This window comes from Venturia canescens, chromosome 5, assembly GCF_019457755.1.
Source record: "Venturia canescens isolate UGA chromosome 5, ASM1945775v1, whole genome shotgun sequence".
NCBI lineage: Eukaryota > Metazoa > Arthropoda > Insecta > Hymenoptera > Ichneumonidae > Venturia > Venturia canescens.
Window position 1 is genome coordinate 720,383 of NC_057425.1, and position 22,340 is coordinate 742,722.

Genomic DNA, 22,340 nt, shown 5'->3' on the forward strand with positions numbered 1-22,340 from the left:
TTTTTTCATTTCGCGATCGCATAAAGACACGATGGGTCGTCCGAGAGACCCTCTTTGAACGTCGTTGCTGTATTATCATCAAAGTTTAATAATAATGATGATGCTGATGATGACGATGACAATGACAATGACAATAATATTAATAATAATAATAATAATAATAGTTATAATAATAGTAATAATAATGTACCGATAAATCGTGTTCACGTACCAACAGACAACCTCTCAAATTTAAAAATATACATATGTTCGTATGTGTATAATGCTTTCGAGTCCTCTATGTACAAAATGAGGGAGGATGTAAAATTAAAAAAAAAAATAGAGAAAAAAACAACGTAACAATACGCAATCACGAGGAGTTGAGGAAAAATTCTCAGCAAAAATGCTCTCCGTCCTTCTTTTTTCACACATGCGCGGCGCGCACAAACATACAAAACACGATCGCTCTGTTCTTCCGTTTTGTTTACGTCGAAAACCGTTCGACCGGACTCGATAGGAACGATTCTTGGATTCGCAGGGGAAAAAAACATTTTATCCGTGTATGTGTTTGCATTTATACATACTTTTTCCTGGTCGGTTATCGGGCATTCACGTCGCGAAGAATTACCTAACCATGCGCATCTAATGTTCAACGAATAAATCATTATTCTTATGAATTTTTTTCTTCGTTTAAATATAAATACTTATGTTTACAATATTCACGTACACGCTTTACACAACAGTCATACTGCTCATACGTTCATATAAATCGCAATTGTTTTTTGTTTTGTTTCTTATTACTAAATACTCGTTATTTAATTTAATCGTAGAGTACAATAATATATTAATTGTCCGATATATACGCATTTAATGGCAGCAGGCGGTTCGTGTATCCGGTTGGTTTTGCGGGTCTCATCATTTATCAAATTTCACTTGGTGATTTTAGACTTTTTGTTGATTTTTTTAGAAATACGGATGGGCACATTGGTGGATCCCGAAACATAAAATTCACGAGGCTCGAGTGCTCACTGAACATCCCATTTTCATGCATAAATAAGCCGAGTCAATTTTTCGGCTGATTTGGTGTTAATTTTAAAAAATTCGAACGATGCGAACGAAACGGTCGACTCGTGCTTGGCGACGAAATCACCGGGTACACGGCGGGTTGACCATGCTTTATGCAAGTGCAAATCCCCCGCGCAATTGCGGAGAGCTCAACGCTCTCGAGCCGAGCTAACCCTGGTCCGTTTTCACCCATGCACACACGCGCATTCATTCGTTTATTGAAATGGACTTTTGTTTATTTCCCTGATAAATTTGCGATATTAAAGATATACGCGCGTCTCTGTATCATCATACACACACACACACACACACGCACGCACACATGGTATGTGTAGGTAATAGAAATAATTGTATTTGCATAATACAGAATTGTAGTACGTGGCGTTTCGACGCCTCATTATCGTTTGTACATTTCCTTCGTAGAAAGGCGCGTACGTGGTGAAAAAAGTGTATTTGTGTTGCTTTTTTCAAGGTCATACGTACTCGCTATTGTAAGGTTGCAACGAGAGAAGCCAATGGACCTACGAGGCACAACACGGTATGTGAGAAATATTCCTTTCCTGTATTCCCATACGTGTATGTACGATACAGAGTGTCCCATGTACGGAGAAGAAAATTTCGAAGATTGTGTGTGAAAAAAAATTCTGGAAAGACAAGACCTCGTTGATATTGGGGATCCGAGGGGCGGGCAATCGAATTGTCGAGCATACAGGGACAGCCAATCCGATTCACCGAGGCAGGCCCGGCGGTTGCTCCGTTGTCTAGCTTCGCATTGACTAGCTTTAAACCGATAAACGTGTTACGAAAGATCGCTTTCAAAGAACTTTGAACTCCATTACTTTGGGATCTCTGGCAATCTCGAAATTTTTTCCCCCTGTATCGGGGACACTCTGTGTACAGCGACTCAACGTTCTCTATCATCCCTGATGAAACGGTACCGAAGACGGAAAAAAGCATTTGATAACACTGCTGCCCCCGCCGGAATTTCAATTCGAGCCATCTTTTTTTCGTCTCTACAGTTTCGACAACGACCAAAAATTCTATCAACGACAAACAGGGTATTAAAGATTATATTACAATAACACGAATGTTAAGTGATAAATGTTTACGATGAGGGTAAAAAAATGTGTTTGCTTTTTTAAATTATGTTGAAATAAAAAGTCGATACACGGTAGTCAGTCCAAGACGCCACACAGTGGCCGAATATTATACTAATAGTCACACAAAGAAGCAGTGTGTTTGTGATTTTTATCAAATAGTTTTAAAGCAAAAAGAACGAAAAAATCGAAACCAAACGACACAAATTTATGTGCTTTTCTTGTTCTTTACTCGTCGTTGGATTCACGATCAAATTCGTTATCGAAATTGCTTGTGTACCGTCAAATTTTTCATTTTATATATTATATATATATATATTAATATACATGCGTGTGTGTACGAACGTGACGAAACCGCGTTTTATACACACACACGCACACTCGCCTGAATTTCGATACTATTCCTCTGCCCCCCGCCCCTCTGTATACTTAACCGCATGAACGAGATTAGTGCATATTATTAGATATACGTGTACAGAGTGCAGCGCTCGACGGCTCCTTCAACCGTTTTTGACACGCAGTTCGGAAACCCCTACGGGGATTCCAACTTTCCCTAAACTTATTTTATCTTGTCCCTCTCCTCCCCGCGCCTTCTCGACGGTTTTCGACGAAGATGCGTTATGACGAGATGCGCATAACAATGTTCCAATATGACCAAAGTGTCGACTTATTGATTAATTAGTACGAATGTGTTTTATGCCGTGATGCACGTCCGTGCAGACGCATTTTTTCGTCTTTCTTCATTTTTTTCCCTTTGACAATTACTGTTTTCGTTCGACTTGTTTTATCTTGACTTTTTTTTCGTTAACCATTAATGTATACAGTTATTTAAATACGCAATTGTACTGGCAGTGGGCTCAACTGTACATTCAATACTCGGGTTAGTACGGAGTTTCTTGTAAATATATCACAGAGATATCAAAATTGTTTGGTGCTTCTTCAAAACTTCCATGTTTAGTCATTTCGTGTCCTCGGGGCTGGATGATTTTTTTCGCCCCCCCCCCCCCCCTCATCATCCTCCTCCTCTGCTTCTTTTGTTCATCTTATTCACTTTTGCGAGCTTCCATTTGTTTTTCCTGATTTTTTATCTCAATTTGATCCATCTGCTGCGTGATCGTCATGCGCGACGTCACAAACGCTTGATATATATACATGTATATATACTTAAAATGTCTCTCTCTCTTTCTCTCTCTAAAATTCCTTAATATACGTTTGACGATCGTCGAACGATTCGTCGATTTTACTTCAATCGATAAAAATTGAAAATAAATTTCTCGTGAAAAAAATTAACAACAAAAAAATGATCCTTCGGCCGAATCGTTGGGTGTCGCGGCAGGAAGAAGACGGTGCTCGGTCACCGCCACGGCGAGCGACCAGCTCGGGTGTTTTTACAAATTTTTAGCTCCCCGATATCCGAATTTTGTTCCTCGTAATCATGCTTTTCGAAATACTTCAAAAGACGAATTGATCGATAAACCATTTTATCGAGTGCACGCACGAGCACGCGGTGTGATAAATAATATAATACTAAACTCAGAAAATTCAACAAGAAACCATACGAACGAGAGAGATACACGTGCGTACATATATATATATACATCTATATGCATAAATATACCGTGGATAAAGACGGGCCGAATTTTTCGATGGTTCGAAATCGCAAAAAATAACAATTGAGTAATAAAAATAATAAGAATGAATGTGATGATAATAATAAGTAAAATCGCCATTGGACGAAGAAACCGAAGAAGCTGGCATCGATATCGAGAGGGGACTAAGAAGCCCGTGCGAATTGTATGACCGAGCTGTGTCTCTGCGAGGCCAATTCGGTGCGCTCGGTTTCCATAGATTGTAAAATCATTTTGCATCGTTTACGGGGCGGCAAAATGAGCGTTTCTCGAATTGGCACAACGAGATCGAGGGGGTCGGGTGAGGGCGGTGCTGGACTCACGGGATTGCTGCTCGGCGGAGTGAGAATGTGTTGCCGATTTTCGTCTTGGAAATCATGAATGTGATGGACAGTCGCGGCCGCTGCGGCTGTGATAGCGCTGTACTCTTCTTCCCTCTGGCGATCTTCCTCTACCGCTTCGAGGGCGGCTTCGACTCGACGGCGAGCATCGTTTCCGGGTAGATTGAGAAGGGCGGAGGAGCAACAATCGTCCCCGTTGCTCATGCAGTCGCTCGCTTGTAGCGAATAATTGGAATATGCCGGTGAGATTATGTCAGGATAGAGGAAAACGTGAGACGAGGAGGAGGAGGAGGAGGAAGAGCAAGTCGACGAGGAGGACGAAAGAGGAGAAGAATCGGGAGCGACAGATTCGGGACAAGCGCCGCTGCGACGATCGTTGTTGTCACTTTGATAAGCGATGGGCGGCGACGAGCGGCGCTGGTGTTGTTGCTGAAAGTTTCGATCTTCGGCCGCTGCCGCGGCAGCGGCGGCTGCCAAGAGCGCTGGGTTTACGCCGGTGGACAGTACTACGCCGTTATCTCGTTCTCCATTTTCTCCGTTATGCAATTGATTATCTTGTCGATACACAACCTGAGCATTTTGGTGTTGATGTTGTTGTTGTTGTTGTTGTTGTTGTTGTTGTTGTTGTTGTTGTTGTTGTTGTTGGTGGTGGTGATGGTGCTGCTGCTGCTGCTGCTGGTGCTGTTGGGCAGATTCCCGGAAATAAAAATAGTACGAGAAGTCCCGGGATTGCGAATAAGCATAATTTTGAGAGGTTTCTTCAGTCTTGTTCTCTTTATCGTTGCTGTTACTGTTGCACGAGGTATGATGCGGCGGGCTGCCGCTAGGGTGGGTGTTGGCGGTTTGAGGAAGATGCGACGCGAGTGGAACTTGAGATAATTGTTGATGGACTTGCAACGAGGGAGTTTGAGGAGGCTGTTGCACCGACGGATTATCGTTTTGATGTTGCTCCTGTTGGTGAAGCTGCGATCTTTGCTGGTGTTGATGTGGCGACGATGCGAGTGGCGGGGCTGGCGGGGGCGGTGGCAAGGCTTGTTGTTGATGGTGTACGGAAGAGATTTCGATGACGGGCTCGATGGGCGAGTCTCGGGGTGATTCCGAGTGAGTTTTTATGTGGGATTCCATCGTTTTCTTAGAATTAAAAGTCTCGTGGCAGAGCGTACACTTGTAAACTTTTTCACCGTAGTGGGCGACCTGGTGGAGCTTCAGTACGTGATTGTAGCCGAAGGATTTGCCGCAAATATCGCACGTGTAGGGTTTTTCACCGGTGTGGGTTCGCGTGTGAACCTTCAACTGTTTGGAGCACGTGAATCCTTTGCCGCAGGACTTGCATACGTAGGGCTTTTCTCCTGTGTGAGTGCGCATGTGAATTACGAGTTGGCCGCTCTGAATGAAGGTTTTGGCGCATACGGAACACTTGTGAGGCCGCTCCCCGGTGTGTATCCTCATGTGACGATGCAGCTTCCCGCTGTGCTCGAAAGCTCGCTCGCACACGTCGCACTTGTACGGACGTTCCTTCGTGTGTATGCGACGATGGACGCTCAGATTTTCCTTCACGGAAAACGATTTGTTGCAGTATTCGCACTGATAGGGCTTTTCTCCCGTGTGCGTGCGATAATGGCGCGTCAAGCGGGCCGGTACCGCAAACGTTTTGCTACAAATGTTGCACCGATACGGATCCTCGCCGTCTTTGCCGTGGGAACGCAAGTGGCTCTGATAAACGCTCTTCGCCTCAAAATTCTTTTGGCATATCAAACACTGGTACGTCTTGTTGTCCTCGACGCTGCTGTTGTTGCCGCCCAAACGCTCGCTCGCCCCCGTCCCCGCACCGAACACCGACAAATCCGGACTACAAACCAAACTCTTCACGGGATTCACCATCCCTTCGAGGCTGCTCCTGACGACAACGCCGCTCGGACCCAATTGGACGCCTTCCTTCTTAACTCCTATCGCATCCGTGTGATGATAACCGACCATTTTTAAAAACTGCCACGGACCTTGTCTGTAACAATAGCACCAAACGGAATACACCTTTATTCCAATATTTATACCGAATTTATAAGCCCCTTCCCGGGAGCTTTCCAACTGTCTCTCTTACAAACCCGGAGCAAATTTATTATTTGAAATTCTAGTATTATATGATGTAGACCGTATAATAACCCAGGAAAACTGCGGCTACAGCGACAATCTTGCACACAGCGAATAGATAAAATTCGATTGCCTCGAGGTTACAGCGAATTCGCGAATTCGACGGTGCGCTATAGTGGGGGACATTAAATTTTCCTTACAGACCCTAATCAGGCTTACAAGGGGATTCGACTGTACATTTTGCGATTTTTAGCGTCGTTATTTTTCCACAAGACATTTTGGGGCCAATCCGTGTATTCAGCGCTGTCGCGTACCCCGAAATTTCGAGTCTTTGCCAATCGCACCAAAAACATCTATTATTTGAGTGCTATCTATGAATGAAGGTCGACAGAGTGTTTTCCCACTGAACCCAACGATATCGTTGCGTACGACGAAATTCAATAACTTGTTTACGAAAACGATGGCTGGATAAGCGCGAATAAGTGCGAGCCACATTTTTTATACGATCATAAATATACGCACGTGTACGAAAGCGTTATTTATCTTGAGCGACGCGCGGGCGGGGCCCCCGAAAGCCGGAATTCAATCGAGCCGACGCGATAGCTCCAAAAATTAGATTTATCGACTCTTCTAAAAAATAAAAAAAACGGGCGCAGATGAGCGGTATCGGAAAATGTCGTCATATAAATACGCGGGACGGAGGGGCATGCGTGTGAGAAGAGATGATGATAATAAAAACGAGGGTATATCCGCGTGTGTAGCGGAAGACGGAGAATGACCGTGGCAAAAGTCAAGCTGAATGGTAAACCGTAGGCCGTAAATAGCCTAGGGGGAGGGGGAGAGGAAAATCTATACTACAATGAACGAGGCTGCGGAAAGAGGGAGGGTGGCGGCAAAGCGCGTAGTAGGAACAGGAGAAAAGGTGAAGAAAGGCTCGTGTCCCGTGGGCCAAATAGTGATCGAGAATCGGGCATTTTCCGTGTAAATAGATTGACCAGAAGAGCAAAGAGGAGCGCACGCGTAATTTCATTTTTTAGCGCGTCGTTCTACGTCAAGTCGATACGATTGCGAGGGCCCCGCAACGTTATTAATGTCGAGGCGGGCGGCTTACACGCGCGTCGCGTCAGTAGGGGCTCCCTGCGCCCGAGGCAGTAGTCGTGGTTGGCACCGCGATTCCGTCCCCCACCCTAGCTCGCTCTAGCCTGGCCACGGCCACGCCCCCCCGCCCCGCGCTCCGCGACTGCCGCGACACCGGAACGCTCTCCGTCCTGCGGCGAAGCCTCGCGTACTGCCCTCTCGCTCGTACGTATTTCGCAGTGGGATACGACCGCGAATATAGTTGGAAGTGCTCGATGTACGTGTGTCGACGTATACGTACAGGGAATCGCGGATGTATGAACCGGCACAGGCGCGCGAGCCGCAACTCGCGGCAACCCCGACGACCGCCTCCACGTGTACTCGCTTCCACATTTTTTTATAGCGATCACCGACCTCGTGCAACTCGACGCGCGGTAAGGACGTCGAGTTACATCATTGAGAATGTACTACCTCCGGTACTACGCGCGTATATTAGACGAGAAGAAGGGGCCATACACGATTTTTGTATCGATAGGTTTTTCTGTACTATTTCCATCAAATCTATCGGGCCGCCAATGTTTTTCGTCGCGCATTCCTCATTTTCTCTCGAGCCGAATTTTTTTTATTCTTCTCTCGCTCTTGATACATCTGAACTCTGGTTCTTTGTGCCTCTCGCGGTGCGTAGCACGGGCACCCCAAAATATTATCGATTGCGGAAAACGGCCCACGGAAGGGTCCGCACGCTCAAACGAGGGGAAATTCGACTGCGCCGTAACGCTACGCGCGTCTTCTCCGTCCACGCGTTCTCTCTTACTCTCCCCCTCGCTCTATTTCTCTCTCACAATGTTGAGCGCTTCTTCAAGACACGAGATGAAGGAAGAGAGAAAACGCGAGTCTTATAGTCGCGTTACCCTTTCAGGATGGAGAAAAAAGAAGGATCGGGATGCGAGAGGGGAGGGGGGCCAAGGATCGAAGAGGCCGTAAAGAGATGTAGGGGGAAAACAATGAAAAGTGCGATTCGGTCATCCTCGTTATACGTACATCGTGTTACCATTTCCCTCGCCTACTCGCCTCTATCGAGGTTACGTATTCGTACACAAATAAAACTACGTTCTCGCGACCATCTTTTGAGCCCCGGAATTCTCCTCCCCGGTAGCAGGGACGAATTCACAAGTTCCGATTAACAAGACCTCGGATAATATTCCATCGTCGCTTCGCCGTTCGGCAACGTCGTCAAAGATACAAATTTTCACGGAACTCGGGGGTAATTCTGGGAACGTTTAAAGCACTCTGAACTTTGATGCGCAACTTGTATCGGTCGCGTACATCTCTACGTATATACCGCTGTCATGTTATACCGAAATTTGCCCCCCTCCCTTTCTTTCACTCGAGGCTCGAGTCATTGACACTTGGCCTCACGAAAAAGTTTCACCGAGAGCCTCGCTCTTTCTTCTTCCTTCTAGCTCTTTCTCTCAGACTTGTCGAAAAAACCGAAGAAAAATAGTTTCGCTCGTATCGACTTACCCGTAACGGTGAGGTAAAATCCACCGTGTCTCTTGGCATAGGCCAAAATTTTCTTCCAATCTACCAGCTCTTGGAAACGATCGAGTCACTCTCACTTATTATTCGTCTCGGCGTTTCTAATTCCGAGCAACGTGCTCAAAATCCCGAAATGTCACGAGGAATGATTCAGTGTTTTTTCAACTTGATTTTCTTTTTTTCTCGTCGAATTTATCCTCGAGATAAAAAGCGCGCACTCGGCTCGCGAAGGCGTTATATATCGAATAAAAAAAAATGCGCGTACAATAAGATAGACACTGCCGAAATATCGGACTTTAATGCTTATTATACGTATATTCCCAAATGGGTAGTTTAAAAACTGGTAAAAAATCACTATTTAAAAATCGCGTATATTTATGATTAACGGTAACGCGACACATTAGGCGATTTTTCGTACGAACATACGTATTCGTATAATTCAATAATAATGTAGTTAATAATAATAATAATGACGAGGACGAAGTTGCGTCGTTGAGTGGACGAGAGCTGTTTTGTTTCTGACGGTTCGAGCGACGAAAACGAGGAAAACCAAAGGACCCGCCTCGGGATGACCAATCATACTGTGCAATGTTTACCTCCTACTCTTTCTCGCTCCTCGTATATCGGTCCTTGTCGCGCATTTGTCGAGCGGCGCGACGCACGAACGCACACATCGTACAAAAGCTCGGGAAGCAAGAAGTAGGGGTTTTCACGTACACACCGAGAGCGCGCACAGAGGCTCGCGCGAAGAGCGGTCGAAAACCCGAGAATCGGCGAACATACCCGAGGCATCCTTCTTTTTCATCGCTCGGTAGCGCTGTCTCTTTCGCGCTTGGGGGACGCGACTAATCGCCTTCTCTCGCTGCTCAACGTCTCTCGTCTCTCTCGGACTCGACTCGTCGTTCGGCGCGGACGAGCCTTCCTTTTCTTTCTCTCTCCATCTCCCTTTCTCCTTCTCCGTACCTTCGTCTCGCTCCGCGCCGCACTACGCTCCATGCGGCAGCGGTGACGGCCGCCCTAAAATTGTAGGTCGTCGCCGTTGCCTTCGAGCGAGTTCTCGGCAGCACGTGGAGGCTGTCGGCGGGGTTTCCACCGTCGAAACTCGCGCGTGCGGTAGCCTCGGCGTTGCGACTTGGTGAGTGCGACCGAGAAGGTGCTATGCGCGCGGCTGCTGCGCGCGAGTAAGAAAGACGATCTGTTCTTCGCTTCTCATATACAGGTATATTTGAGGGCGGTTTGAATGGAAACGAACACCGGCGTATATGATGTCTCAACAAGAGCAACGGAGAAACAACGATACTCTACAATACGAACAAACATGGCCGTGTATTGTAGGGGCGCTTCGAACATCAGAAAGGCGTATATTCGAGGCTTTTCAGAAGAGATCGAACGCTCGTTCGTTCCTCTTATCGACGAATCGCGGCTCCGGCGGCGCGTGTGCGTGTCGCTTGTGAGTCGTACCAACGCAACGCGTATGCGGATCCTGCGAAAAAGGAAAGGGGCGAGATCGTACGGTACGAGGGAGAGAAAGAGAGTGCAGAGGACGCGGTGACCTGCGGACCGGTGCCTTTGACGCGTGCATTCACAGACGCTCGACTCTACGCTCCTCGCACACGTACGAGCGCGCTCCGCGTGTACGTGTTTTTATATTCATATCTCTTGGGTGCTCGCTACGAGTTCAAAAAGTATATACGCCCGTCTCGTTTACACGGCTGTAACTTGGTGTGCGCGAGTATCAGGCAATCGAGTCGTTTTTCTGTCTACCGATGTGACGCTGGGCCAGAGCTAGTCATTGATGATGATCCGTCCTCTCTCTCGCTCCCTCCCTCCCTCCCTCTTTCTCGCCAAAACACCGGCGCGTGCACGTCCTCTCGTCGTCCCCTTGGTAGATTATTTTTTAGAGCCTCCCGCCCCGCTCCTCATCCCCTCGTCGTACTTGCTTCTGCGTTGAGACCGTGGACCGCTTCTATCGCGTAACAATGTTCTCGTCATTGTTATTTTGCGTATATGAGAAAATGCGTTTGATAGTCGCATCGCGATGATCAATGGAAATTCTCATTTTTTTTATTCTGTATACGAACGCATTTAGCCCCCCCGCTGCAGAGTTGGCTCGTACAACAGCGGCGCTCGCCGCGCACGCAGATACAATGTACAATTACTATTTGCGAAATACTCGTCGAGAAAATATCCTGAGAAATAATATCCGCGCCCCGGGCAATCGGTATTGCGTTGAGCCTCTCCGCTCGGCATGCGGCGGACACATCCGCGAATATACTACGCGTCCTATATACGCGTCTACACGAAACCGGCGTCGTTCACCCTCGTCTCTTTCGCGCCCCTGTTATATCACGTACCGCGCGCGTACGAAAAAGGATTTTTCGCTGCGCGCTTCTTTCTAAATCCTGCGACTCGACGATGATGTTTATTTTCGAGTGTCTCTTCGAGGACACCCCATACGTGCGAACCGAGTCTATCCGAAAACTCTGCCAACTCTCCCGCCCACGTCCCTCGCTCTCTCTCTCTCTCTCTCGCCCTCCTCCTTCTTCTGTCTTTCGCTTTCACCTCGCGCGCCATCAACTCCTACAACGTCGACCCCTTTCCGATTCCGATCCCCTTTCCTCTGCCCCGGCCCCCCCGCCGCCGCTCGATTCGAGCACACGCATACTCCTTCGCTCCGGCCTCTTCTTACCCACACATCTGTGCCACGCGCGGCGAAAACTCAACCTGCGACGACACGAGTATCTCCCGCGCGACCCATCTTGCTTTTTTTTACTTTGTTTTTTTTTCGATTCCCCTCTCGCTTCTCTCTCCTCCTCGAGCCTCCGTGCGTTTTTCGTTGCGCGTGTGCGAATCCTGCTCGTTCGGTGCCCGAGCATCCGATCATGATTTATTATTTTTTGAGAATCGCTAGGATTCTCATTTTTATCGGGTATCTCAGTATTTTTGCGAGTGTCCAGCTTCGAGTTGGAGCTTCGTTCTCGCAGACCGGTAATTTTGCAGAACATAAGTTATTTATCAACGGGCTCGCGATAACGATGATATTCGATTAACGAGGAAAAATGAGGAAACGCCGAGAGCCCGTACGCATTGAAAATGGTTATTATAACGTTACGAATGACGCGCGACGACCTCGAGAGCACGAAATATCAGTTTGCCGAGAGCGTGCTAAATTCGAAAGAAAAATTCTCGCTCTCTCACCCGCTTCGAGGCATATTTGGCAAGTGTCTTTTAATATATATATATATATATATATATGCATACACATAGCATGCGAATAAAGAACTCGTTGAATTGCTGCTGAGAACAAGCGAAACCCTCCCCTCGGCATTAACTCGCCCCGAACCCACACGCGCGCACAGCCTCGGAAACTTAGTTACACGCGTTTGCACACATGCGAGAGCCATCCAGAGCAATGACCCAGTGCGTACGGTGCACGTGTAGGATGCCGAAACCACGACGACCGCCTCGCGTTCGCCGTTCTTCGACTCCTCTCAGCGCGCGCGACTCCCTCTCCTCTTTCTCATCGGCCACGGGTAATCCCGCGTTGCCCCGGGGGCCATTCGACGCTGTATACATGCTCATTCGCCACCCACCCCCTCTTCTCCCTCATCAAACAAAAAACCCGCACCGAAATATGTCGATTTTCTTGCAAGCTTCCCCGGTACCGCGCGTCTCTTATATTGTTACGATATCGGAGAGGCTGACTGGACAATCGCTAACCAATTTTTTTGATCCTTTCGTATAATTTAGCAAAAGAAAATTGTTTTATATTCGACTCGTTCAAATTTGGGACGACCGCATGCGCGCGTGCGGGACATTAAGGAATTGCGTATTTGGCTTCTAACCCTCGCGTACCATCTTGACGGAAGCGAGGGTGCCGAGCGCGCGAAACGGGATCGATCGTCCGGTCTCTTCTTCCGAGGGCTCCTGCCACTCCGACGAATTAGCTCTCTATATGTTCTGCACGGTACTACTTTCCTCGTCATAAATCCTACGAGTCGTATCTCAAGTACAAAATCACTGGATCATTCGAGACGTTTTTAAATTCATTTCATCATTCTATTTTCGTACTCGAATAACTTAATTTCGTATTCTTCCAAAGCCATCTGGACTAACTGCGACGTAGTGCAGGATTTTGTAAAATACGATGACCCGCGGTCAAATACGTCGCACGAGTCGTATAATTTTAAACTCGATAGAAAAGTGGCTAGTGGCTTTGATTCCAATACAAATTAATTGACACAAATTTCAATGAGAGTAGGAGAAAAAACAAGGGGAAAATGTACTGCAAGCCTTGGCGAAGAAAGATTTTTTTTGACTCCTCGGAGTCCTGGGACAAGAATAAGGAAAAATGAAGGACTCGCGGTACAACGCCGATCGGACGACTAGACGACGGAGAGAGGGGCGGGCTAGCTGGCGAAGGAGAGAGTACACACGCGGCGCGATCGCTCCGGGGCGTGGAAGGGAAGAGCTCGATGCCCGACCGAGTTGCCGAAACTCGGCGGCGGCAACAGATGTAATAGTAAAGTGGTGTGGTGTAGTCAAGGAGCGAGTATAAATGAAGAGGGAGCGAGTTGAGAATATTGCGTAAAAGTGGGGATCCACGAGCGTGCGTATCACCTCTTTCTCTCTCTCTCTCTCTCCCCCTCCCTCGCTCCCTCCGAGCGCTCTCTTTTTGTATTTCTCGCTTGCTCGCTCGCTCGCGTTCGTTCCTCGTTGTCGTACCTTGACCAATCTCAACGCGACTTGTTTTAAGCTATGCTGCCGCAACGACCTTAGAACTCGCCGTCGTCGACTGCTGCAGCATAGCAGCAGCACCACCAATCGCACCATTCGATCTCCATCTCTCTTCCTTTTTTTTCGCATTTTCTTTCTATTAATCTTTTGGAACTCGCATCACGTCCAATTTCTAATGGCAACAACCAACTCAGGCGGAGCTGTTCTCATCTCGCACCGATACACGCGTTCTTTTACGTATCCCTCAACTTTTCACGCGTAATTTATATTTTTATCAACTTTCAACTATTGCTGCGCTTATTGCTGTAACACAATTAACTTTATTCGAAATTATCCGAAATTACCGCACCGTCGCATCGAGATCTCGTGAATAAAAGTTTTCCGGTTTTAAATAAACGTTCTATCTAAAATTTTGTTTTCGTATCAAGGCCTTTTCATTTGAGGAATCGGAATCGATGCTGAAATAAGCAAAGTATATAGACGAACGTATTTATACTTAAAAGTTCGAACGTATAGACACGAACGAACATTTAATGCGTTACGACGAGTTGTTTACGACTTTTCTGTCACATATTGCGCAGAAACGATTCGTCAGAATTTCTCCTCATATTGATGTGTTTCAAGTTTGACCTTCAACAAGCATATATTGTACCCCTCGCCTTAATTCCCAATCACGAATGAATGCACGGTATACTTTGCACAATCATTGTTTTTATACTCGAATCAACATCATTCTAAGCCCACGTAAAATGTCGCATTGTGATAACAATGCGATTTAATATCACTCGTCGTATAGAGTCGCGTAGAACGTGTTTGCGTCAGGTCAGTTCAACGTTGGGCCAATCGTGGCTCTTAGGCCGCACACATCGAGTCCCGGATTCGTAACGAGACGATCATCAACGTGTGTACGCGCTCGGTGGATTATACTACGCATTTTATTGTAATCGGAAAAAGATTACGTTGTAGCCACTTTTCAAACTGGAAAATATTGACAACGTGGCATTTAGTTCAAGCTTATTTTTCATCTTAAATTTATAATCCGTATCGAAATTAGCAATTGTTTCGCAGCGCCGAGGCTGCTCTCACTGGCCATCTGTCGTCCATCGTGCAAAGTATTTCACACTGCTTAGTCGGTAACTTTTGTTTGCGAATTACGAAACTGCGATAATTGCAGTCGATGCGACGCGGAGGATGACGATATGAAAGTGAGAGAGTCGTCTGTGAATGAATACGGTGATTTTTGTTGCCAGTTTTATTTTTTTGTTCGCGAGTCCCCAGGCAGCACTTTCTATCCCATTCCCGTTATATTTTCTATTTTTTGTAAGGAGGGCTTCGGGTCGCAAACAATTCTTAGTAATCGCGGTGGCGTATATACAGCAGCGTTGTTTCATCACGATGTTTACCATGTGTGTTTCTTGTCATTGAGAATGTTTTTTATACGCTTGCGATTACTCGAGTGTCCGTGACGTAATACAGTTTGGATTTTTCCCAACGTGACGAGATACGCGATAATAATTTCGTCTCTCTGTCGTTTACCGGGAAGTATTATGCTCGAAAAATTGTGTACAGCTTCCCAAAGTTGGTCAAATACATGTCGCAATTGACGAAATTGTGAACACACGGTGACTGCGTAAAATCGTCTCAAGATGAAAGATCAAATGAAACGAAAGTTTCTCTAAACAGAGGATGAATAGAATAAATGTGTTTTCACGTGTATATAACTGAACAGGTCCAGCATGACTATGCACGTAATTATAAGGGCGACGACACCGTCGAGAGATTCGAGAGGTCAATAACCGAGATTGAATGCGTCGAGTAATATTTTTTTCTAACAACCAGTGACGCCGAATATTTTTGTTTCTCTAGAAAGAGTACCTTAACTCCTATAACACTTTCCAAGGTCGACGCACTTTCCGTGCTGGGCCCTTTTTTATTAATGAATCTTGACACGAGTCGTTTCGAGTTTGCTTTCTTCGATGCCGCTCTAAAGCTTGTACGTCACGCACCGTGGAAAAAACGATCGCTCAATATGACGCAATATTAGAACCGATACTCGGAGGTCAGTCACCTGGGCCTAGCATAATGGAGGAAAATGAAATCCAATGTGGGCCTTCGGCGTAATCGAATTTAGCGTCCATCGATTCATATCGACTCATTCAATGAAAAAAAAAGAAAAATTTTTGCTACGTGAATTAAAGAATTTTTGCCTGAAAATTCACGCGACAAAACCATGTTTAAGTGAAAATAATATTCGAATACAGAAATTCCGATTTTATTTTTCGAACAACTTGAAAAGTTGCGAAAAACTCAAATGTTGTCGTTCGAAAGAGAAAGAAAGTCAACGAACGCGCTCGGGCTGTGTGTAACAAGGTTCATGTCCTCATTTTTTTCCGGAGACACGTGTTTTCGATTCCCCCGGATATGACCCACTTTTTACATTCGTCACACCGAGCGAGAGTCAGAGCCTATCCTATTGCAAGTGCCATCATCCGACGCGCATCAAGATGGATGGCTTCTGCTGGCCCGTCAAAAAGCTCAAACAGCGCTCACTCAGGGGTCGATGAAACTACGAAGAATGTGAACAAAAATAATATGGTGTAACTGCTATTAATATACACGGCTCCTTCAAGTCTGAACATTCTCAACGTACCAAAATTGTTTGTGTATAGCAACGTCGTTTTGAAAGTGATAATGAATAAAAAATGTTGTCGAAGCAAAAGACAAGAGATATGTACATGAATTACGGGTCATGATTTTACTCATCTAACGCTCTTATATAATGCTGAGCACCTAAGTCAAGCGTATCCTTGTTGCCTCTGTTTCAGTATTGAGAATATATATATATTAATTAATTCACCGATTGAATTTAGAATTCGAATTTTCGATTGAAAAGGGGTCACTCATAATTCGGTATGCCCGGTGCATTCTGGGAGCAAAATGGCGACGTTCTTAGAGAGTATCATTAATCTCCGCTTTCCAATGTGACGGCGGCGCTACCGTCCGGTGCCAACTGAAATTTCACTTGACCATCTGACATTTTGAGGTTTGTCAACCTGTTTTCTCAAGCGTTACCACCACAGCTCGTGCCGCCAACTTCTCGTCGACGATCGTCTTTAACCTCATCAACGAATTCAGACGTATTTGATTTGTTCCGGCCGGTCGTACGTTTGTTTTGTACAATTTATTATCCCACTTTTGGGAGAATAAAACATATTTTTTGGGGAAAAATAAACAGCCAAAAGCATCAAAATGGTAAGATTTTAAAAACATCTATGCGTTAAAATGTTTATTTCGTCGAAATAAAACAAATTTTAAGAAAGCCCGCCTTCTCTTTATTTATATAACCTCAATGTTTCAACGCGCTTTTTACGAACTCCGGTTTTTCAACAATTATTCGGAAAGATAATGAAAGTGTAGAAGAAAAATAAATTAGACAAGTATCTCCGCCTACGCACCTGCGATCCCCAAAAATATTGAAAGAAAAAATATTTCAATAAATATATGATACCGTGATCTTTGTTACAGACGATCGGCAAGAATAATAAGATGTTGCAACACATCAACTACAGGGTGAGAATAATACTGCAAGATAGTCGTACCTTCATTGGAACTTTCAAGGCGTTTGACAAGCACATGAATTTGATACTGGGAGATTGTGAAGAGTTTCGCAAAATAAAACCCAAGAATACCAAGCAGCCTGAGCGAGAAGTCAAAAGGGTATTGGGTTTTGTATTACTGAGGGGAGAAAATATTGTTTCCTTGACGGTCGAGGGTCCTCCTCCGCCGGAAGAAGGTCTTCCGAGAGTACCGATACCTGGGGCAGCGCCAGGACCAGGGATGGGTCGAGCTGCGGGACGTGGAATGCCTGCTAATGTTGCCGGTGTTCCAGCAGGATTACAGGGCCCAGTTCGTGGAGTTGGAGGACCTTCCCAACAAATCATGACTCCTGGTGGTCGTGGACAAGTTTCTGCTCCTCCGCAAATGCATCCGGGTGGACCACCGCGAATGCCGGTTGGCGGACCGCCGCCCGGTATGATGGGTCCACCTCCCGGAATGATGGGTAAACTTTATACTTTGTTATCGTTCAAAATGTGAAAATTTGGTTTTTTTTGTGTGTAACCGTTGAAACTACATTATTTTTTAAAATTTGATAAAGAATTTCAATTGTCGAATGATCGAGCATATAGGAAAATAGTCGAATTCTCCTTTCTGGAGATATTTCAGCTAGAATATACGAAGAAAATAAATTTTGAAAAACCAGTATCCTTGTAAATTTTCGTTTTCCTATTGTAGGTATGCCACCCGGGATGCCAATGGGCCGTGGGGGACCACCAATGGGACCACCAGGAATGCGGGGACCCCCGCCTGGAATGATGAGGGGAGGCCCACCCCCGCGCCCCTATTGAAACTAAATTTTCATCTCGATTAAAATTTAAAAACAAATTGTATAATCTAAGACACCAATAAAATTTTCATGTTTTGCCGACATTACTCATTCCGTTCTTTAATTTCACCCCTGTGTGGATGACTCTTTTTGAGTATATAAATATTTCATCTTGTATTCAATTTATCGACGTTTTGGAGCGTAATTATCATTCGCTCGGGATGAAAAACTGTAAACTATATCAAGACAATTCAGACATGTATTTGATGGATTGTAAAAAAATAATTAAATTGAAAATTCTTGGCACAGACAAGGTTCCATTAATTGGGATTGGAATTATTTTGTTTCTCGAAGAGTCGTCTTTCCAATTACAAATAGTGTACGAATAACCAAACAAACATGGTAGATAAATTATAATACGCGATTCGCAGACTCGATGAAAAATGTTCTCAAACTCATTAGACTTTTATACGTATAAAATATATATATATGTAATAATATTGTTGATCGGTATGGAATAGCGGACTGGAGAAAATAGTTGGAAAATTCTGGAACAGCGGCTGTTACGAATCACCGGGTCGATCGATCGTTTCAGTCTGTTGGCGGAACGGATTTTCCGCTTCCACGATTTCGTCACTCGTCTCGACAATAATTTCTTGTTCCTCATCGTTGACGCATTCAAGATTTTCCAGATTAATTCCTGGGACATTGAGCGCCGCCCCAAATATATCGATTCCCGATGTCTCAATCGATTCTTCGATCTGATCTTCGATTATTATTCCATCTACAAAGGAAAAAGGATTTATGACTTCTGTTCTATCGATATATTTTTAATTTTAAATTTATAATAGTTCAAAAATTCGGAGAATCGACAGTTCATTTTTACCGGCTGATTCGCAATTGTACAACTCCGTTGTAGTTTCCAACATTTCTTCCACTGGTATATTATCATTCTCTGTGGTCTCGAGTTTTTCAGAATTTCCAGTTATTTCCGTAGAATTCAACCCGTCAACAATCGAGTACAAATTTGTTGAACAATCTTCTTCCAAATTTCCCAGTTTTTCACTCAATTCCACCCTCAAACCATTGAGCACCGGTAATTCTGGGTTTTTTTTAAGCACTGCTTTTTCTAATACGCAGTTATGGTTTTTTGGGAAGTCTTCAATGCTCGTTGCATTTTTTAGGTTTATTAGTGTCCCCTCCGATTTTAACAGTTGCGCAGATTCCAAATATTCGGTCAATACCGTACTCTCGTCCGACATGTCTTGTCGGATATCCAGCATTATCATATTGCCAGTCTGTTGAAGATTCCTTTTCTTATTTTTTAATCAAATGTTTTTTTTTTCTTGGCCCAAAAAAACTTACCTTATCTCCTAATTTAATATTTTCACAGCGATTCGAGGCCAAGCTCGTCAAAGTGCGTTCACCGTTATTCGAAGAGCTACCTCGATGCGGCAACAGGGTTACGGACGTATTACCCTTTTGATTCGCTAAGCAAAGATTATTTCCGCCCATGATGACTTTGCCCTTAACTTCCTGAAATCGAGAAGTATCAATTTGTACTTTTTTTTTTTTTTATCAATGTTTACTCTCTATCTTTTCATCAACTACTCCGTTCTCTCTTCAAATTGTGAATATCACGAGACCGTCACCTCGTTACCTTTCCACCGTGAGAAAGTGTCACGCCCCTCGACGAACCTTTTTGAACAACTATTACGTTCGCTTTGCTAGACAGTCTTGCGTTCGGGTGAGCATTTATTTTTAATGTTCTACTAGAATTCAAAGTGATACCCTGGAAATAAAAGTGAAATCAGCTTTGAAGAAAAAAATAAAAATATATCAAATTCGCGGCAACGAAGTAACGTGAAGATTTTCGGTACTACCATTTTTGTGTCAGAGTGATGATTGAGCTTTTCCATAGAAATTGTTTTGTACGTTCGGGTCTTGGATGGGATCATTGATGGTGAGTCGAGGCGACAGGACACGGTGCTACCTGAAAGATAAATAAGCGAATTGAAAATGAAAATAGAATGGTTAACTATATAAATATTATAAAGGAAAATGATTACTCGTGATAACTGGCTTCGTTGTAACACACAATTTGTTAGTGATTAATCTTTTGGGACCAGGCGTACCAGAAGTAGTGCTGTCGGGCCTAGAAATTTTCGTTGATTCATCCACGGGCGGTGCATTTTCCAAAAATTCACCATCACTAGGTTGTTCCAGTCCCAAAATTTTTGCGATCTCGCTTTGAGCAATAATTGTTTCTCGTCCATTAATATCTTTTGCAAAATCTTGCCTATCATTATCACTTTCTAAAATTAAGTTATTCACGGGTGAATTGCTTTCTTCGGAACTGGGATCATCAAACGAGTTCGTTATAAATTTGTGGTGATGCGAATCCACTTCCGTGGATAACATTTGGAGAGTATTATCGGTACTGATCGTTGTGTCTATCGGCGAACTTGGTGTTACTATCGAAACTTGCACAACATTCGACAACTCATTATCAATGATTCTTGTCGGTGAGTCTGCTCGATTTTCTACCGGAGAAATCGTACTCAGTTCTGTCTCGACCATCTCTGTCTCCATTGATTCGGATTTTTTACACTTCACGTTGTTCAAACACTGAAAAAGAAATAATAAATCGATAAATTATTCAAACAGTCAAATAATGGATCTATACGATCCTTAAAATTCTGGACAAACTCTTTACAATTTATCAAATATTTTACTTACCACAGATGACAATCTTTTCCTTTTCCTGCCTCTTGTTTTTATTTCACCTAGTGAAACTGCGGTTTTTCCTACCTTGGGGCACTCGTGTTTTTTGGAATTTTCTGGCGATGCTGGTTCAGTTTTAACTGCTGCTGAAATTTATTTACAAAAATTTTGGATAGTTAATTTTCCAAGTAAAAATATCTAATTTATCAACAGTGTTAATAATACCTATAGGATCTTCGACACAGTGAGGAGCTGAAAGTTTCTTTTCATTCGCAGCAGCTATAACGAGAGACAAACTGTTGGCCAAGCCTGTGAATGCCGTATGGGCTTTCAGCCTTGGCAAGATAGGAATTGTCCGACGACCTTCGATAGCCCAATCTGTATATGTATTCGGACCATTCAATCTGTGATGAGCAAAAAATTATGTCAAATAAATTAATAATCAGAAAATTTGAGACACTGAAGTATGATAAATGAAGAATATTACTTTATAAATATATCAACCTTGAATGACTTGAAATCAAATAATAAAGTTTCTTACTGATCAGCAATGACCGACAATTTTTCATCATTGACAGCTCTGCGAATTTCAGCCCTGTGTCTCTCATTGGATATGTGAAGAATATTGGCAAGTTCTCCGAGTAATTTTCGTTTTTCCTCTGTATAAGGTCCTTGGGCTCTTAGCACAGAGACCATATTTCCATAAGCATCGAGTTCTAAAATCAAATAATCATCTCACTTAATTCTTAATCTAAAATTCCTTAATTTGCATATATCGTTAGTGGAAAATTAAAAAAGATGACAAAAAAACACCAGGTAGTGATGTCTGGCAGGGAGACGCGAAAATTCCAGTAAAGTATGATTCCCATTTGTTTTTCAAAGTCCAAATGATACGGTTAGAGTGGAGAATAAAAACGCTCAACAAATATTTTTTTAAATTATATTTGGTTCGATAGGTTTAAAGGATCGTCTCATAACCTTACCCAGACATCTCAAACACTTTCTACACTCGTCTCGCGACATGTCCGCAATTGAGGACCACATATCAAATTATGAATTTCTTCTCGTTGAAATATGTATTCTTCTCACGCAACACTCACGTTTATATTTACTTCATTCATTAAACGAAATCATCGAATATTCTATGCACCCCGAATAACCCCATTGCAAAACTATCCCTTTTACTGCACTGTTGACAGGCCACTAAAAACCTTTAGGCATATTCTCAGTTGACAACGAAGTTGTCAGGTTAAGGTTCATCACCATCACCGCCGTGCCGCCGTCGCCGCCGCCGCCGCCGGAGTGGCAAGGGATCCTGAATTTTGCCAATATCGCACGTCGTCGTTGTCTTCTCCCGCCGATGTTTCGTGTTCACCGCAGCACAGCAGCGTACCGCACATACCACCACCTTTTTTCTATCCTGTATATTACATATTCGCGATACCCCAGTAAACGACGCTAATGCTAATCCGAATCCGAGCGCCGTATTGGGATTTATTTGTTGGATGATACCCCTTTTGAAGCTCTTTTTCATTTTTTTTTTTTTAATATCAATTTGTCACATTCCTATAATATTGATAATTTTTATAGTAATTATCGGTTTCCCAATGGTTTGCAATTAAAAATATTTAATAATTTGAATGACCACCGTTATATTGTTATTCAGAATACTTATATACTT

The 22,340-nt window shown here is 44.1% G+C and overlaps 3 protein-coding genes across 5 annotated transcripts; 1 reads left to right on the forward strand and 2 right to left on the reverse strand.

The window, feature by feature from the left end:
* Nucleotides 1-1,455: 1,455 nt before the first annotated feature.
* Nucleotides 1,456-9,392, reverse strand: LOC122410537 (Krueppel homolog 1-like). The gene is made up of 2 exons (XM_043418735.1): nucleotides 8,800-9,392; nucleotides 1,456-6,112 (listed from the first exon to the last, which is right to left on the reverse strand). Exon 2 carries the CDS (start codon nucleotides 6,085-6,087, stop codon nucleotides 3,916-3,918), a length of 2,172 nt encoding a protein of 723 aa, XP_043274670.1. The 5' UTR covers nucleotides 6,088-6,112; nucleotides 8,800-9,392; the 3' UTR covers nucleotides 1,456-3,915.
* Nucleotides 9,393-16,615: 7,223 nt separating this feature from the next.
* SmB (small ribonucleoprotein particle protein SmB) lies at nucleotides 16,616-18,042 on the forward strand. The gene is made up of 3 exons (XM_043418740.1): nucleotides 16,616-16,803; nucleotides 17,077-17,611; nucleotides 17,845-18,042. The coding sequence occupies exons 1-3, from the start codon at nucleotides 16,801-16,803 to the stop codon at nucleotides 17,955-17,957; spliced, it is 651 nt and encodes a 216-aa protein (XP_043274675.1). The 5' UTR covers nucleotides 16,616-16,800; the 3' UTR covers nucleotides 17,958-18,042.
* A 134-nt stretch (nucleotides 18,043-18,176) lies between these two features.
* LOC122410538 (BRCA2-interacting transcriptional repressor EMSY) lies at nucleotides 18,177-22,071 on the reverse strand. Of its 3 annotated transcripts, none has more exons than XM_043418736.1 (10): nucleotides 21,643-22,071; nucleotides 21,201-21,375; nucleotides 20,885-21,063; nucleotides 20,675-20,805; nucleotides 20,005-20,563; nucleotides 19,819-19,928; nucleotides 19,596-19,727; nucleotides 19,301-19,471; nucleotides 18,822-19,233; nucleotides 18,177-18,719 (listed from the first exon to the last, which is right to left on the reverse strand). In XM_043418736.1, the coding sequence occupies exons 1-10, from the start codon at nucleotides 21,701-21,703 to the stop codon at nucleotides 18,499-18,501; spliced, it is 2,151 nt and encodes a 716-aa protein (XP_043274671.1). In that variant the 5' UTR covers nucleotides 21,704-22,071; the 3' UTR covers nucleotides 18,177-18,498. The 3 variants fall into 3 exon arrangements, with proteins under 3 accessions (XP_043274671.1, XP_043274672.1, XP_043274674.1); XM_043418737.1 differs by having other exon boundaries at nucleotides 20,675-20,802; nucleotides 21,643-22,070; XM_043418739.1 differs by having other exon boundaries at nucleotides 20,071-20,563; nucleotides 21,643-22,070.
* Nucleotides 22,072-22,340: the final 269 nt, after the last annotated feature.